We start from the raw sequence: 17,843 nt of genomic DNA, 5'->3' as shown, positions 1-17,843 counted from the left end.
TTGGCTCTTTGAAAATAATGAGCCAAATGGACGCATGCCGCATGGGTTTTGGCTCTCTTGAAAAAGTGAGCCAAATGGACGCATGCTGCATGGGTTTTGGCTCTTTGAAAATATTGAGCCAAATGGACGCATGCCGCATGGGTTTTGACTCTCTTGAAAAAGTGAGCCAAATGGACGCGTGCCGCATGGGTTTTGGCTCTCTTGTGCTTCCTTCTATTGGAAGTTTGGTGGTTATGGGGAAGTGTTTGGTGTGACCGTCTGACGTCCCTGTCTTTTCGGAGGCGAACAGTTGCTTTTGCAGTGACTTTCTGTCACATCAGCAGACCCTGTCGCCCATGCTTCCCGAAAAACGAGCCGACGTCTTCTCTCTCCTGTGACGTGTCAGTCATCTATTGGGCGCTTTTTCTGTTCCCTGACGTTCCACTACCCATCACATTAAATGCGATGGGTATAAATATGGGGCGGTTATCTCTTTCTTCCCTCACTTTCGAATTCTAAGTGCGATTTCTCTCTATCTTCTTCTCGTTTGTTCTATCTTTCACCTTTTCAAGTCATCTTCCTCTTGACTTTTATCATGGCTGATAAGAATCCTACTCAAAAGAAAAGGAAACATAGGAGTAGAGCGCCTCCTGGTCCTGACCAGGCTGTTATCAACTGGAAGGAGGAGGAATTTCAGATGCTTGTGAGGGGGCATAACTTTCGTCCTGAGTGGGGGGCTCGGTACCCTCCTTCTGGATCTACTGCATTAGATGCCCCTCCTGGTTTTATCACGTTGTATGCTGCTTTTTTCCGGGAAGGTAATTTCAGGTTGCCGATTACGAAATTCACTGCTGATGTTTTGAGGGGTTATGGGCTCCATATTTCTCAGATAAATGCGATTGGGCTCCCTCGGATTACCCATTTCGAATTTGTCTGTAGGTCGTACCGTGTTGAGCCTACGTTTGAGATGTTCAACGCTATCTACAGCGTTTCATATTCCAGCGGGTTCTACTCTTTTCAGGCTAGGATGGGAGTTGCTCAGGTGTGTTCGGTGCCGATAAAGGGCATTCATGATTGGAAACAGAAGTTTTTTTACATTCGCCGTGGTGTGATTCCGACGGATATGTCATATAGGCAGGTGGGTCAAGGGGTCCCTAAAGTGGATGTGTTGCCAGATTATGCTGCTCAAGAATGGTATGGGAAGATAACTGCGAAGCCGACTGCGATTTCTCAACTGGATGAGATGGCTTTGGTTGGTGCAGGGATGAGTTTACTATGGGTGCCCAAACATCCGCTGGGTCAGCCTGCGTATAGCCATAAAGGCAAATGTACTGTTCTTTCGTGTCTTACCCTTTGGTTATTTCCCTCTATGTTTACTATGTGTCCTTATTTTATTGCCATTTTGCAGTTGGTTACAGTTTGTTAAATGCCTTGGACCCTAAATCCGCGGGTGCCATGGTTGAGGCTATCCAGGCTGATGGGAATCCAACGTGGTTGGAACAGATACGGGACCGTTTCCTGCATCCTACTGACGCTAGTTTGAGCAGATACGCGAATGAAGTTCTTGGTGAGGATGATTGGGACAACTTTGTTGACTCCGGTCGAGAGGAAGTCGTTATCCTTTCTAGTGAAAGTTCTGACCGGGATGTTGAAGATCTAATTTCTCATTCCGCGCGTGCAGGTACCGCTCCTGGTGGTGTTGCTGAGCCGGTACATGGATTTGTTGAGGATGATGATGATGCGGAAGCCTCTGTTGATCCTTCTTCCCAGTTGGAGACGAGAAAGAAGGCACGGGCTGATAGGTCTGGAAGGGGGGAAGAGAAGAAAGGAAGCGGAGCTGCTGGATCTTCTCGTAAGCAACCTTCTACTCTTCCATATCTAGATTATGTGGTAGAGTCTGATACATTGTCTGGCCTAGGCCCTGGGGAGGTGCGTCAGGGGTCAGATCCTGATGATAAAGCCACTTTGACTGAGCATATGAAGAAGAAAGCTCTTGATGATCATAAGCGTCATCTTGATGAACAAGCTGCTGCCCTGCTTGCGGCCAAGAGGGCCAAGCTTCAAAAGGATGCCCCCCCAGCCCCTTCTGAATCTGAAGTTGATTTGGGTGTGTTTAGCGGGGGTCGAGGGAATTTGTTGGAGGAGATATTTGCTGCCTCTGCTCCCCGCCCTGGTAACTTAGTTTCCGTGTATGTTTCTGGTATCTTTTCTTTGGTTCTTTTTATCAATTGTAGTTTTGTGGCAGCGACCAAGACTAGCAAGAAGCCGCGGTCGGTGGATATTTCTCAGATTACTCCACCTACTTCTCCTCCTTCGAGGACTGTTGGCTTGACTCCTCCTCGAGATGGTGCTGATGCCGCTGTGAGGGGCGGTGAAGGGTTTTTTGAAGGTATTTTTGAGGGAGGTGACGCTGCTGGGGGTGATGTTGGTGGTGGCCATGGTGCCGGAGGTGATGTTGCTGGAGTCGATAAGGGTAAAGGTGTTGAAGTGGAGATGGAGTCTAGTGAGACTACTCCGCAACAAACCATTTACACAAAGCGTCCGCCTGGTGGGGGTGGGGCTACTTCTGGCACCGTGCGGGACTCGCACTTTGAACGTGTTCCTGATGATTCATGGGGCAATCCGGCTTGCGATGATATGCCTCATGTCCCTCGTTGGAGCCTTACTCAGGGTTCTCGCATGACTGACTTGCAGAATTGTCAGGAGTTTTTCTCTTTGTCCCTTCCTCCTGCCGAGAGAATGTTTCAGAAAAACCGCAGCCGCTTTGCCCTTATAGATGATCATGTTACGGCTGGGGTTAACTTCTTTGCCACTTCCCTCAGGAGATTCTTCGCGAATGGCGATCTATGGGAGAAGAAACTATGGCGTTTGAAGAGGCTAAGAAGGCGTTTTCTGAAGAGAAAGAAAAATTTAACGCGGAGCAAAAAGGTTTGCAATGGCGGGTTACTGAGGCTGAACGGAAACTCGAGGAGCAAAAGCAGTTGAATGAGCAAAAACAAAAGGATTGGGAATCCGCATGTGCTCGTACGAATACGGAGATGCAGTCGCAGCGTGATGCTATTGTGCGGCTGTCTGGTGAGAAGACGGCCCTTGCTGAAGAGGCTCATCAGGCGCGTCTTGCTGCGGAGAAGAAGGAGAAGGAGTATGTTGCGCGGATCGATAAGCTGGAGCTTCTTGTGCAGGAGAAGGCTTCGGAATGTGAGGCTGCTCAGCGTCTTCTTGATGAGAAGACGGCTGAGTGGCGTGCGTCTGAGCTACTTGCTGAGGAAGCCTCAGCTGATAGTAGGTGGTTGCTATCCCGTGGCGTTCCATTGGTAACGTTCTTTGCTTGCTCTGTTGCTGTCTTCCTTTTTATTTTTACTTTTTTGTATTTATTTCTGCTATCTTGCTCGACCTTGTTTTTCATGCAGCTTGCTGATCGTATCTTGCATTCTCCTGAGCTTGCCCGCTACATGTTTGAGTTGGGTGGGGCAGGCTATAATAGTGGCCGCAAGAATGGGTATGCTGAAGGCAGGTGTGCTGCTGTAAACAATGAGAAGGATTACCACTTTGAATTGTTTAAAGAGGATTGTGAGGGTGCTTATGCTGCTAAGCGCCGAGAATTTTTGATGCTGGATTTTGCTGTTGTTCGAGCTGCTGGTAAGTTGGCTCATAAAGCGAATGGGGTGTCTTTGTTGAAAAAAGCCTTGGGAGAAGAAGGCGATGATGCTGCTGGAGGTGCTGGCTCCAGCCATACTTGATAGGTTGCTTCCGGCCTGCGTGCCGTGTATGGCCCTGAATGGGTTTGTAATGATTGCTTTTGAGACAATTTGAAATTTCTTACCTGTGGTGTTATGTATTCGACAGATATGGTGTTACTTTTATTATGGTTATGCAAATTTTGAAATCGTCATAATATGTGCATGTTTAATTACTTTGATTAGGTGTCACGAATGAATGATGGCGCTGACAGGCGATGCTGTGTTACTACAACGGTTTTTATTCTGTCGTTTAAATATGCGCGCTTGCATGTGACGTACGAAGTGATCGAGTTGCAGGTTATTGTGTGAGCTCAGCTGGGATCACAGCCTTGGGAGCATTACAATGTTTAGTTGCCTTGCTATCGATATTTTCGTGTTTATGTGGGCACGAAGTTATGTTTTTTGGCGTTTTGTAGGCTTTGGTTGTGTTTCTGACCCGGCTGTTCACTTGGTTGTGACGAGCCTTGGAGGTCTACAACGTTTCCTATGGTCGAGCCATTGATGTTTTCGTGTACGCCCGAAGTAATAAATGCAGTTGTGACAAAAAATTTGCATGAAATAAAGGTAGCCAAACACTTCTTGTATTAAGTAAATGTGTCGGCGATTCGCCCTATACGATTACATGTTTATATGTAGCATTTTCGTAACTGTTGGGCATTCCAGGTTCGTGGAACCTCTTTGTCGTTCATGGTGCGTAGCTTGTATGCTCCCTTGCCGAGGACCTCATCAATGATGTATGGGCCTTCCCATTTGGGAGCCAGTTTCCCTGTTTTTCTGCGTTGGACGCTTCATTGTCCCTTAAGACATAATCGCCTGGGTTGAAGGTGCAGATCCGGACTCGGGAGTTGTAATACTTTTCAAGCTTTGATTTGTATTTGGCTTCATTGATTGCAGCCATCTCCCTTCGTTCTTCTAGGAGGTCCAGGTCGATCCTCCTTTCTTCTTCGTTATTGATCAGATTCATGGAGAGCATTCTTGGAGATGGAAGCCCGATTTCTGCCGGGATCACAGCCTCGGACCCATAGACCAAGCTGAAAGGTGTTTCTCCATTGCTTGTTTTGGGCATTGTTCTATGGGCCCATAATATGCTTGGCAGCTCATCGACCCACCCTCGTCTTTTTTCACCGAGCCTTGCTTTGATGCCATCGACGATGCTCTTGTTGACCGCTTCAACTTGACCATTCCCTTGCGGATGTGCGACCGACGAGAAGGTATGTTCAATGTTTAATTCCTTGAACCATCGTTCGAGATCATCTGCTGCAAAGTTTGTACCATTGTCGGTGATGATTCGGAGTGGCAGGCCGAACCGGCATATAATTTGTTCCCAGATGAATCGTTTGATGACTGCCGATGTGGTTGACGCAAGTGCTTTTGCTTCCACCCATTTGATGAAGTAATCGACCGCGACGATGATGAACTTGACTGCCCCCGGAGCTTCTGGGAAAGGGCCCACCATGTCTATGCCCCATTGCTGAAAGGGCCATGCGGTTGTTACTGGCACCAACTCGTTTTTTGGACGCATGGTTTTTGGTGCATGTCGTTGGCAGCCGCTGCACTTTCTTAATTCCTTCACGGCATCGAGGTGCATTCCGGGCCAGTAGTAACCGGCGTTCATTATTTTAGCCACTACCATGCGCGGCCCGGCGTGGATGCCGCAGATGCCTTCATGTACTTCCCGGATCAGATAATTTGCGTCGTCGGCGTCAACACATCTTAGCAGCGGGCCGAGATATGACTTTCGGTACAGTATCCCGTCTGCCATCTGATAATGTTCTGCTTTATACTGGATTTTCCGTGCCTCAGCTTTATTTTCTGGAAGTATCCCGGACTGTAAGTACATGATTATGGGTGTCATCCAGGACGTGGTTCCTGTTTGGATGACGCTGACTTCTCTGAGTGGAACAGACGGGTTGCTTAAAACTTCTATGCGTACGTCTTTGGCTAGGTGCTGAAAACTTGTCGACGCAAGCTTGCTTAAGGCGTCTGCCGGCTTGTTTTCACTGCGGTTTATGTGGTGCACCTTGTAAGAATAGAAGGTTTGCAGCAACGTCTTTGCTTGGTTGAGATAGAGTGCCATTATGTCGCCCTTGGCTTCGTATTGACCGTTGATTTGGCCTGCCACTAACATGGAGTCCACATGTGCCTCAATATGTCGGACTCCCATTTTGATTGCCAAACGCAAGCCGGCCAGAAAGGCTTCATACTCTACTTCGTTATTTGTGCTCTTGAAGTCTAGGCGTATGGCGTAAGTGAACTCGTGTTTGTCAGGGCTTACTAGCCGTAGCCCCGCGCCTGCCCCATCTTCGTTGGATGCACCGTCTGTATACAGCAGCCATGGCTCTTCGGTTTGTTTTTTTCTCCGCTTTCTCCATCGCCTTACACTCTCTGTCTTTGTCATCCGGGACTTCCATCATAAAGTCTGCCAAAACCTGGCCTTTTATCGACGGTCGTGGTCTGAAGACTACATTGTGTCCCCCTAGCTCTATCGCCCATTTGGCCAACCTTCCTGATATTTCCGGCCTTGCTAGGATATTCCCAATATTGTAATTTGTTAACACGTGGATGACGTGATTGGCGAAATATCGGCGCAGCCTTCTTGACGCGTGAATCAGTGCAAGGACAAGCTTTTCCATGATTGCGTATCTGGTTTCTGGGTCGGTTAAGGTTCTGGACACGTAGTACACAGGTGTTTGGACACCTTGTCGATCGACCAGCAATACGGCTCCGACGGCCTTGTCGGAAGCTGAGAGGTACAAGACCAAAGGCTCTCCTTTGTTTGGTGCGGTTAGAGTTGGCAGCTTGATGAGACAGTCTTTCATCTCGCGGAACGCATTTTCTGCTTCCGGAGTCCATTGGAATTGGTTTTTCTTCATGCAGTTGCGTAAGGTCTTGATGAATGGGAAGGATTTTGCTGCGTGGTTGGCTAGGAATCGATTGAGTGCTGCCAATCGTCCTGCGAGCTTTTGCATGTCTTTGACGTTTGTTGGTGAAGGCATCCTCTCTATGGCCTGGACCTTTTCTGGGTTCACCTTAAAACCATCTTTAGTGACTATGAAGCCCAAAAACTTTCCTTCCTCCATTCCGAATGAGCACTTTGTTGGATTCAGTTTGATGCTCACGCTGCGCAGCGTGTTGAAGGTTTTCTGAATATTTGCCAGCATCGCGCTCTCCTCCTTGCTCATGATTACCAGATCGTCCATGTATACCTCTATGTATTTACCGATGGCGTCGCTGAATGTTTCGTTCATCAATCGTTGATACGTAGCACCTGCATTCTTTAAGCCGAACGGCATCTTAGTGTAGCAATATAGCCCCGTTGGCGTGCGGAATGCGGTTTTATCCTCGTCTTGAACAGCCATCTGGACCTGGTGGTATCCTTTGTAGCAATCCAGAAAACATTTCCACTGAAACGTTGCCAAAGAATCTATTTTCTCGTCTATGTCTGGCAAAGCATAGCAGTCACGGGGACATGCTTTGTTCAGATCCTTGTAGTCGACACACATTCTCCAACTACCATTTGGTTTCTTTACCATTACTGGGCTTGCTACCCACGCTTGGTATCGGACTTCCCTGATGATTCCTGCGTTTAGCAGTTCTAACACTTGTTCTTTCATTGCGTCGTGTTTGATGTCTCCCAGATGTCGTTTAGCATGCACTACTGGCTTTGCATCCTCTGAGACATTTAGCCGGTGTTCCGCTATATGCCGTGGAACACCAACCATATCAGCCGGTGTCCAGGCGAACACGTCCATGTTGTCATGCAGTAATTTCTTTAGCGCCGCACGCGTTAGATCAGACATTGCGGGTCCCAGAGTGACTGTTTGTTCTGGGTACGCGCTATTCAATACCCATTTTTCTGCCTCTTTGCGCGGTGCCGGCTTGCTTGCTTTTGCCGGCCTGATTTCATCTGTTGCTAGCACTTCCTTGCTTGCGTATATCAACGCAATGCCTGTTTCGGTTGGAAAGCCTATGGCAGAATGTGGTGCGGAACAGATCATGCTGAAATCTCCTTGGGATTCTCGTCCTAAGAGGATGTCATGTCTTGAATGTGCCGGTAGCACCATGAATGTGACTTCTTCGGTTCTTGAATTTCTCCCATCGGAAAGCAACACTGGGAACGATATTTGTCCTAGGGGAAAGACGGCCTCGTTGCAGAATCCAGTTAGTGGGTAATCGACTGGTTCTAGGCGCGCCTTATCCTCTTGGTCGAATTGATTGAAGCACTGTTCATATATGATGTCTGCGGTGCTTCCGGGATCAATAAAGATGTAATCTGTTTGGTAGTGGCCGATCACCCCTGGAATGACTATTGGCCGCTTTTCTCTTGGACCTCCCCTGACAACTGGGAACACTACTTGCTTCTCGCGCCATGAATCGTCCTGTGCGCGCTTGTTGTAGTTTTTTCTTGGTCGCCGTGGACCTCCTTGCACCATATGGGTTTCTAGCTTTCTGAGCTTCTTGTTGTCTGGACCTTCATCTCTTCGTTGTATCTGGCGGTAATCGCGCTTTCCTCCTTTGACTAAGTGACCGAGCTTTCCGTCTCTTAGGGCTCTTTCGATTTCTTGCTTTAAGCTAAAGCAATCATCGGTCAAGTGGCCCGTATCTTTGTGGAATTCACAGAAGAGATTTGGGTCCTGACCCCTTTTGTTGCGCATCTGCAAGGGTGGTTTGAACTGATGGTTCTCTGTGGCTAAGACTTCAGAAGGTGTTTTGGTTAGTGGAGTCCACTGCTTCTCTCTATTTTCGCGCTTTACTTCTTTTCGATGGGCTATCTGATTGATCGTATGGCGTGCGTCGTCCCGTGGGGGGCTTCTTTCTCTGTTCCCAGAAGCCCTCCAGGGTTGATTTCTGCCCCTTCTGTTGTTTCGGTCGTTATGGTTGTGTGCGCGCTGACGGTGATCGTCACCGGTCAGTTGCCTATCTGTCTGCGCAATGGTCTTGGCCGCTTCAATGAAGGTTTCCCAGTCTTTGGGTCCTCCGTCTCGCCCTTTGATTCTTTTAACCAGATCGTCGCACTTGACCGCTCGCATGAAGTGTGCACGCATCATTTTCTCTGGTATGTCTCCGATCTCTAGACATTCTTTGTTATACCTTGTAATGAAATCTTCTACACTTTCGTAGTCTTTTCTCCATATGTTCAGACAGTCACCTGGATCTCTGGCTTGTCTTCGTTGCTGAGAGAAGTGTGCCAGGAACTTCTCTCGGAAGTCGACCCATGATTTGATTTTGCCAGCCAGTAAGTTGTCGAACCAAATGCGCGCCGCGCCAACGAATGTCTGAGCAAACAGGTGGCACCATGTTGGTAAGTTCCATCCACCTGTTGCTCCTGCACCTTTAAACACCTGGAGGTGATCGTCTGGGTCCGTCAACCCATTGTATTTACCCACGTTGTGTGGTAACTTCGTTTTGTCGATGGCCGCGCACGCGATTTCTGGAATGAATTTTGAATTTTCAGCCATGTCCTCAGGACGATAGCTCAAGGTGTAATCATGCTCTGCTTTGGGGTTGTACCCCGCGCGCTTGGTTGGTTTGTATGCCTCGTGTTCTGGAGGAAGTCTGCTGAACACTGTGGATTCTGCCTTGTAAGTTGGGTCGTCTTCCTCCTCTTCCCATTCTGTATTCATGTTGCGTGCGCCCAAACGGGTTTGGATCGACCTTCGTTGTAGATTGGAAGTTTGGACGAAGTTGCTCTCTGTTTCAGCATAAGTGTCGCGCGTGTCTTGTATGCTGGGTCTTCTGACCTGTTGCACTGGTTCTCTTTCTGGTCGTAAGTTCCACGCGTTTGTCTGCTGAGCCGTGTGTGTACTCAGAGACCTTGGTTGTGGAGTTACGAATGCTGATTGGTTAGCCTGTGCTTGGAGCAAGGCTTGTTGTGCGCTGAGCTGCGTATAAACGAGGTTTATAGACGCCATCTGTTCGGCATACCAGGAAGCCAGAGTTTTTCCTTCGGGTAGCCCTAAGAGTGCAGAATAGTTGAGTTGTGCTTGTTCCGATGGCACAGAAGGGCCTGGTCCATGGCTTACAGTCTGCATCGGCGGTGGTGTTTGGTGTAATATCCCCGTTGGAGGTTGGAGAGCAGCTCCGTTTGTGGTTTGAGTAATGATTCTTGTTGGTGTTTGGAAAATGGGTCCAGTTGTGGTTTGGCTAGCAGCCCTGGACGCACTTCCAAAAATGGATGGAAACTCGTTGTTCAGCTGACCTTCTTGGATGGTCTCGTTCCTTTGACCTCGTTGGACGTGTGCCGTGTCCGAAACGAGTTCGAAGGAAGAGATTTCTCGGTCAGCGGGATGTGAATGATTCTGGTCTGCCATTTTCACGAGTGTTTTCTAGAAAAGAAAAAGAGGTGAGAGTGGTCTTGCAAAAAAGCGGATGGCGCCAATGTTGAAACAATGGTTAACACAAGGATAACCAAGAGGGTCGTTTCATTTATGGGGTTCAACCTCTTCTCTTGCTCGTATCAAAGGCCTGAGATCTGCAAAACAGTAAACACCGTTAGTCTCGTTAAGAGGGAGAAGGGGGTTTTCCCTCTTAACCAGGCTCCGGCGTGAGAATAAGTACTGCTCTGAGAAGAATAAAACAGTGTGTGTATAGAGTGAGTAAAGAGAGCCAAGGTCCTGAACCTGAATGATGAAGGGTCCTATTTATAGCCGGAGGGTGAAGAAGGAGGAAGCAGCTGTGCCAGCTGTGGGTGCGCGCCAGCTGTCCGACCAAGGGGAATATCCTCTTGGTCTGCTCTGTCGCGAAGGGTGTAGTGGTACACGTGGCGTCCTTGTATTCGCTTGTGCTGGATACCTCGTACTGGTCGTGTCAGCCCTGCTCCCTGGATTGCCGCAGGCCTATGTGGCCTTCTGTCAATGGTGACACGTGTTGTCCTTTATGTTGGGCAAAGCATCTTTGGTGCCAGCTGTGAACCGCCTAGGTGTCTTCTGGAAGCTTCTAGAAGGTTCTGGTGACATGGATGCCTTGTGTGCACAAAAAGTGGTGTGGTCCCTGCCATGTAGGCAGGGAATTGGGACCATACCTCTTCAATCGGTATTCATTTTTTGGTTTTTGATCGATGTATGTAAAATACGTGTCGATATCCTTTTAGTCATATCACAACTTTATTTATTGGATTTTATCTTTCGGTTACTACATTAAACCAATACTGTAACGAACCAAAACCCTACTAACCGAATTCCCCCTGCAACGCGCGGGGTATTCCACTAGTTGGATTTAAACCTCCACTTTTACATAACACAAATAAATTTGGTTATGTTTATGAAATCACTATGTGTGAACATCTATCCATATAGAGGCATAATTTGGTATGGAACTATGGATCAATACATTGAGTGAAGTGATAACTTTATGTTTATTACAACATATAAATCAAATATTTTCTACTACACAAATACGTATCACCTGCTGCTCACAACAAACGGGCTCCTCACTCTATACTCATCATTCGACCATATAATCGACCCAAACTTATCCTCATCAAACCCACCATCAGCTCTAAAAATCACCTGATAACTCAACTGTTTCTTACTTTCAGTGAACTCCAACATATTCGGTACCACATTCACCTCCAACCCATTTGGTGCTTCAACTGAAGCTGTATAGATCCCATCAACAGTTCCAACATTTGTCACCGTTCGTTTTATTATTATCTCTGTCCCATTGAACTTTGAAATGGCTATTGATGGATAGTTCATGTTGGAAATTGAGGAGTTTGTGTGGCATGTGAAGTTGGTGGGGATTGTTGAGGAGATTTTTTTGATTGTAGTAATGTTGTAGCCTATGTTGCATAGGAAGTGTAGGTAGTTATGTGTGTCGGTTTCGTAGACGAGGCCTGGGTGTAAGGGGTTTAGTGATACTTCCCCGGCGCCCAAGTCGTATGGTGTGGCGAGTGAACCGGAGTTTGTTGTTATTGGGTTCTTCATGTTGTTTGTTTGACTTGCTGTGATCGACAAATAAAGGTTAATATCGTAAAAGGACGTTACATGTCGAAGTCCATGCACAATTGCACATGTCAAAGAAACACAAAAAAAAGTCTCTCGGCCCAATTTTGTCGTATTAAAGTCCATACATTTGTCTCGAATGTATGTACTTGTGAAGTAATATTTCAAATAATATCTCGTTACCTCTTAAATTCTTCAGAAAAAAGATCATATAAATTTGTTTTGCAAAAAAGTTGAGCGTCATATACTCACATTCATCAAATTTTGATGAGAGGTAATTAATTAATGATTATTTTATATATTTTTCAAAAGTACATCTATTCTAAACAAGTGTAGGGGCTTCAATGTAACAAGATTCGTTTATGTCATTATGTGACTTATTTTTTTTTTTTTTGACAAGTGCTGGGACTTTTAGGGGTAGGGGTGGTCATCACTAATCAGTCACTCACAACTTCCAATCAAGTGCCGCCATGTCATCAACCATTATTCATCACTAGTGATGGATTTTAGTGGAAATGGTCATCACTTATTTAAAGGTTTTTTTTAATTATAAACGTTCAACAAACCAACGGTAACCAACCAACGTTCGAATTTTGAAAACCATCACGCGTCAAAAATACCACGCGTTCTAAAATTGACGCGTTGAAAAGGATGGGTGGCGGCGGTGTGTTGTTATGTTTCACGAGTGATGGGGGGCTATCACTGACCACCCCGGGTCCTCTTATAAGCAAAAATTATGTGGAGTGACTTTTTCATGAAAAATGAGAAAGTAAGTTGTTTTTTTTACATTAACTCGTTGAAAAACGTCGCAAACTTTTTAACTTTGGTCTTTGAAATTTAGTTGAGTATGTGAGTTTTTTATGAAGTTTGTAACCTGTTGTCATTATGGCTGATCTGATAGCAGATGGACTCCAGTTGGGATGTTGAGATTTGATCATGGCAGCGAGGCCGGAAACATGTGGGCAGGACATGGAAGTTCCTGAAAGTATGAAGAAAAGTGGAGGGTTCTTTCCAGCGAGTTTGACTACGGAATCATTGCCTGGCCATGAAGCAAGAATGGCCACCCCTGGTGCTGCAACATCAGGCTGCAAGGTAACTGATCGTTAAAAAACTTATTTACCTAGGTACTCCACTGTCCGACTAGTGTCTAGCGGCTTTTACAACCATGACTTATACAATAAAATACTAACATTGTGCATAACATAAAAGAACTTGCCTTGAGTATGTCTTTAGTAGCAAATGAAGGGCCTCTAGCTGAGAAGTAGGGAACTATAGGGGCTGGCTTATGTTGTGTAACTGATACAGTTGGCGAAATAGTTGCCATAGGATTCCTTCACATATTCCCTCTAACGTGTTAGTCATGAATTGTTCGGTTTGGATCTAGAACTGAACCAGTTCTTTTATTTATTTGTTAATCAAAGGTAAACCAAGACCAAACTGATTCACGTTGGTTGGCCTTACGTGGCCAGTCCATCCGTCCGGTTAGGTTCATACTAGATGTACAACCCTAATGGATCAACAATAGGCTTCTAGCGATAATTGTACCCAAAATAATTCCTTTTAATATTCACCTTTCGTTTTCACAATATAGTTAGTTAAAAAAGTAGGGTGTCAATTGTGTCAGGTTAACGTTGAACTATTCAACCCAAAAACGACCCATTTTTTTATGCATGTCAAAATTATTAAAAGCCTAACCCACACACACTTAAAATCGTGTTTAACCCATTTATCTAACGGATTGGCGGGTAGTAATCAAGGTGTAAACGTATTAAGGGTTGGTGGGTTATAAAAGTGCGTTAAACAGGTTAGCGTGTCGACTTGGCTTAATTAAACAGGTTTGCGGGTTGGATATGCCAACCCATTTCCATAGTTATACTTGCAAATAATTTTGTTCAATGTTCACCTTTCGTTTTTAGCATACGATATAATCTTTTTCCCATCAGTTTGATTAACCGTAGCCACTGGAAATGATCCGTAGGAGGAAGCCACTGCTCTTGCATCATCACTAACAAAAACCATCCCAACTGCACCAAGTTTTTTAACGCGTGCTAGCTTTTGTTTGGCTGATGATACTCCAACTTCATTCTCACAAACAACAATGCTTCCTTTAACTTTGTCTTTATCTAACGAGCGCGGTTTGCAGTTTCTGAAGAACATACAAGTAGCAGTGGCAATATTTGACCCATTATCTTATAAATGTATCGAACTGATAACATCAAAACGAAATGCCCAAAGGGTACTTTCTAATGCATTAAATTTTATTTAAAGAAATGTACGATTAACAAACACTACTTGTTTATGAATGACTTAAAAGTTTTGAAGAAAAAGTGTTTTGGGTCGGGCCAACCAACTTGACCATTACCAAAATTTATCCGACCCGCCTATTTTTTCACCTGTATTTAAAAGATGAGAACACCTTATGGAATAATTGTTGATAGAGTTACCTCGCATCAATTTCTTTGCTAGAGTTTCTTTTGGCTGTGTTCCCATAAAGCAACGGGTATACTGGAGATGTTTGTAACTCACCGAAGTTTATGCCTCCACCCTTTAATTCGACACAAAACGTGTATGTGTCAGTACCAAATAAACGGGTATTTTGGTAATGATCGAGTTGGCCAAATACTTCTGTGTTCAAATATGATTTCTAAATTCTTTAAAAATTTATTTATTTTCAATGATACGATTTGATGCATTAATAATAGACTTTTGGGCGATTTTTAAGTTTTAACTCATCTATCCCATTTCCTTTTAGGCAAGTTTTTGTACTCGTTTGATCAGTTAGACGTAACGCTTGACCTGTAAGTAAATGGTTACCTGTATTACTGTTTGGTCACCCAGTGTGATATCAGCCTGAAAATCGCGGTCAATTGAACTAGCTGCAACGGTTAGGATCCAGGGAGCAACATTGACAACAGACCCCGTACTCGGGCCATCGTTTCCTGCCGAACAAACCACTGTGATCCCTTTTTCAGTTGCATGAAAGGCTCCAATGGCAACAGGATCTCTGTGAAAGTTCGGTCCATCTGCGGCTGATGCACCAAGAGATAATGATAATACATCCACACCATCTTCTATAGCATCATCAAAAGCAGCCAATATGTTTGATCCTTGACAGCCTATAACTCCACAAACCCGATAGGATGCAATTCTCGAACCAGGAAAACCGCCCTTGGCTGAGCCCATAGCAAGCCCGTAATAAGATGCTTTATGTATGGTGTTGCCCGCAGCTGTTGAAGCAACGTGAGTCCCGTGCCCATGATCGTCCCTTGGAGAGTTAAAAGCACCTCCAGCTTTGTAATACCGCGCTCCAATTAGTTTCCTGGTAAACTTATTATTCAGGTTTCGTTGTTAACATACAAATGTGACTCAGTTTTTCCTCCTATCAACGTTAGTTCAGGGATATGGACTAGGATCAAATACAAAGGCTCCTAAAAATAAGAAGTATACAAAGGCTCCTAAAAAAACCCACTACACAAAAAAAAAAAAAAAAAAAAAAAAAAAAAAAACCTAACCACCGCCACCCATCACCCACTTGTCACTCTGTAAAGCCTTCTTACACTTCTTACTTTTAGAAGACTTTGTAGAATAACTTAACCTTATATACAATATATATGTTATTAGAGTGCATAAGCTTAAAGTTTTTTTATGGTAGCGCATACCGTCGTGCAAAGTCGGTCAGTTGAGATTTTGCTTAATCTTCTTGGTTTGTTTCTTTGAATTTTATAACAATATAATAAAAGTATTTGGATTTGATTGAAAAATTATACTAGTAAAAGAATAATCTTGTGATTTTTTTATACATTTGGTTACTAGTTCAAAATCCTAATATGATTGGCAATAAGTTATATCTTCAAAGTTACCTATTACAGTTTGCAGCTGTGAAATCATCGGTTTGCATGCAAGTTCCTTTCCATTTTGATGGAATAGGACCAAAACCCTCATCACTGAAGCTCTCGGATTCCGGCCAAATGCCTAAGGTTACCATATTTAAAACAAAAGAAAGTTATAGATATAGATGCATTTTGCATTGTGATAACTTCATAAGTGTTCCGCCTAGAGATGGGAAAGCAGGTATTTTTTGGTAACCGTGAAAACCCGTTGGAAGCTCACATGACCCAACTAGGTAAAACATAGCTTGCGCTCGGCAGGTGGGGGGCACTTGATTCGAACTTCAGAGCTTTGCTAGAGGGACTCAACAAGTTGGTTACCACTGTGCTACCCGCTTTGTGATTTTTATTTTATTAACCTGTAGTTTTGGGGAAGTACCTGTGTCCATAATGCCTATGATGATATCTGAAGCTGCATTTGAACTTGAATAGTTGTATTTATCACTTGGTCTTAAGTTGGTTTCGACACTTGTTTGGTATTGCAGGAAATCCCATGAACGTGTTGTGTGAAGCTTCAAGAGTGGGTCTGGGAAAACTGATACTACCCCGGGTTGTCGTGCGATATCATTTGCCTCTTCTTTCGTTAAACGGGCCGCAAATCCCAAGAAACTGTTTTGGTAGTTATGCACAACTGCATTCCTTTTCCTAGCTCAAGATAAGGTATATTTTTCATTAAATCATCCCAAGCATGATTGGGTTGAGCTGTCTAGTTGGATAACGGGTCAAAATGTACGATACAACCTTTTTATGGGTTGATCCAAAACACTTGTGTCCAAATCTTTTCAATTTGTTATAAATAAACTGTGTTAAATTTGATAGCAAATGCTCTATTTTTACAATAAAGCTAAACACAAATACATGTTATAACAGATAAATTGTTTAGTTATATTTATCTTAATTATATACAGAATAATAATATTTTTTATATTTTGTATTTTTGCTATATTAAATAAAAGTTATTGCATTCGTGTAAGTAATAAGCTCGATGTTCGCGAGCCTAGCCAAGCTCTGGTTATGAAGCTCGGGCTCAGGCTTGAGGTCGACTATACTCAATAGTTAACTTAACTTAGTCAATGGTTAAAACAGGAGTGGCATACATGTGGCACTTTTAGTACATGAGTGAGATTACTTGGGTGGTTTCCATATATTATCCTAAAAATGTACCCATTTTATCCATTATGAAACATAACACAAATCAACTCATTTTTAGTAAACGGGCCAAGTTCAGTTTACAAAAACTAAAATGGGACCCACCAATTAAATGAGTAAAAAAATGGTTGAAACGCAAAAAAAAAAAAAATAATAATAATAATAATAATAATAATAAAAACAAACAAACAAACAAACAAACAAAAACAAAACATATTGTAAGGGGGGTGTTACCTTTCTACTAGGGAAGTTAGAAGTAGATTATGGTTGTTCCTCGAGTTGGCCGCAGAACCCATATATACAATATAAACTCCATTACTTTGTGTTTCATCCGCTTTACTTTCTCTTAATAAACATATCAGAAAGATTAGCCTACACAAAACCTGTAGAGTTTTCATGTTTTCTTGTCTTCTTTATGACACATTCATCTATATTTATACAAAAAAAAAACATGTGCATATATATATATACATAGAGAGAGAGGAGCATTGCTAATTGAGAATTTGAAGTGAGTACATACGCAAGCGCATTGCTAGATAAGGTTATCATCCCCATTGGGATTACAATGTTGGTTTAGAGTAAATCCATGAAAAACTAAAAAACAATAAAAACATTAATTAAATCTTGTCTTTCGTTTCTTCACAAACTCTTATTATTTTTTTGTTAAAGCGTGAAATAATTATAGAGATTACAACATTGTTCTTTGATAGAAAGCAGTGAGCATATCTTTTGGCTTATCACTAATTCATGGTACACCACCGGTCATTCTTCTTTACAAAAGTAAAGCTACAAATTCCCCTTCCATAGGAGAGTATGTTATATAACTTTGATCCTTCGGCATCACATTTCAAATAATTGTGAATAACCATACAAGTATGTTTATTAAGGGGGACGGGGCACCCATATGGGTGCCTTCCCCGGGTTCGTTGTGGTGTTACAACACCGCCGCCACACACAAGGGTAGAGCTGACGGATTGTTTCTACCTTAAGGAGTACCCGTGAAACAATAGATAAATCTTTTTGATTTATAAAAAAAAGAATAATCGATACACTATACATGAAAAATAAAGTAAACTACCATTTTGGTCCCTGAGGTTTGGTCACTTTTGCCATTTTAGTCCAAAACTCAAAGCTCTTGCATCTGG

General features: G+C 43.8%; 1 protein-coding gene across 1 annotated transcript; it reads right to left on the bottom strand.

Annotated features, from left to right (window-relative positions):
* Positions 1 to 11,039: 11,039 nt before the first annotated feature.
* On the bottom strand, positions 11,040 to 17,490 carry LOC110945105 (CO(2)-response secreted protease). The gene is made up of 9 exons (XM_022186742.2): positions 16,933 to 17,490; positions 15,929 to 16,194; positions 15,523 to 15,634; positions 14,477 to 14,981; positions 14,107 to 14,207; positions 13,566 to 13,808; positions 12,879 to 12,993; positions 12,537 to 12,747; positions 11,040 to 11,661 (listed from the first exon to the last, which is right to left on the bottom strand). Exons 1-9 carry the CDS (start codon positions 17,094 to 17,096, stop codon positions 11,120 to 11,122), a joined length of 2,259 nt encoding a protein of 752 aa, XP_022042434.1. The 5' UTR covers positions 17,097 to 17,490; the 3' UTR covers positions 11,040 to 11,119.
* Between the last annotated feature and the right edge of the window lie 353 nt (positions 17,491 to 17,843).

This window comes from Helianthus annuus, chromosome 6 (assembly GCF_002127325.2).
Source record: "Helianthus annuus cultivar XRQ/B chromosome 6, HanXRQr2.0-SUNRISE, whole genome shotgun sequence".
Taxonomy (NCBI): domain Eukaryota; kingdom Viridiplantae; phylum Streptophyta; class Magnoliopsida; order Asterales; family Asteraceae; genus Helianthus; species Helianthus annuus.
This window is presented reverse-complemented; position numbering and strand designations above follow the sequence as displayed.

Coding starts and splice junctions, on each gene's coding strand:
- LOC110945105 (XM_022186742.2), bottom strand. CDS start 17,096: ATGAAAACTCTACAGGTTTTGTGTAGGCTAATCTTTCTGATATGTTTA. Junction 14,982..15,522: donor ACAGCTGCAAACTGTAATAG/GTAACTTTGAAG, acceptor TAAGTTTACCAG/GAAACTAATTGGAGCGCGGT. Junction 12,748..12,878: donor CTACTAAAGACATACTCAAG/GCAAGTTCTTTT, acceptor GTTACCTTGCAG/CCTGATGTTGCAGCACCAGG.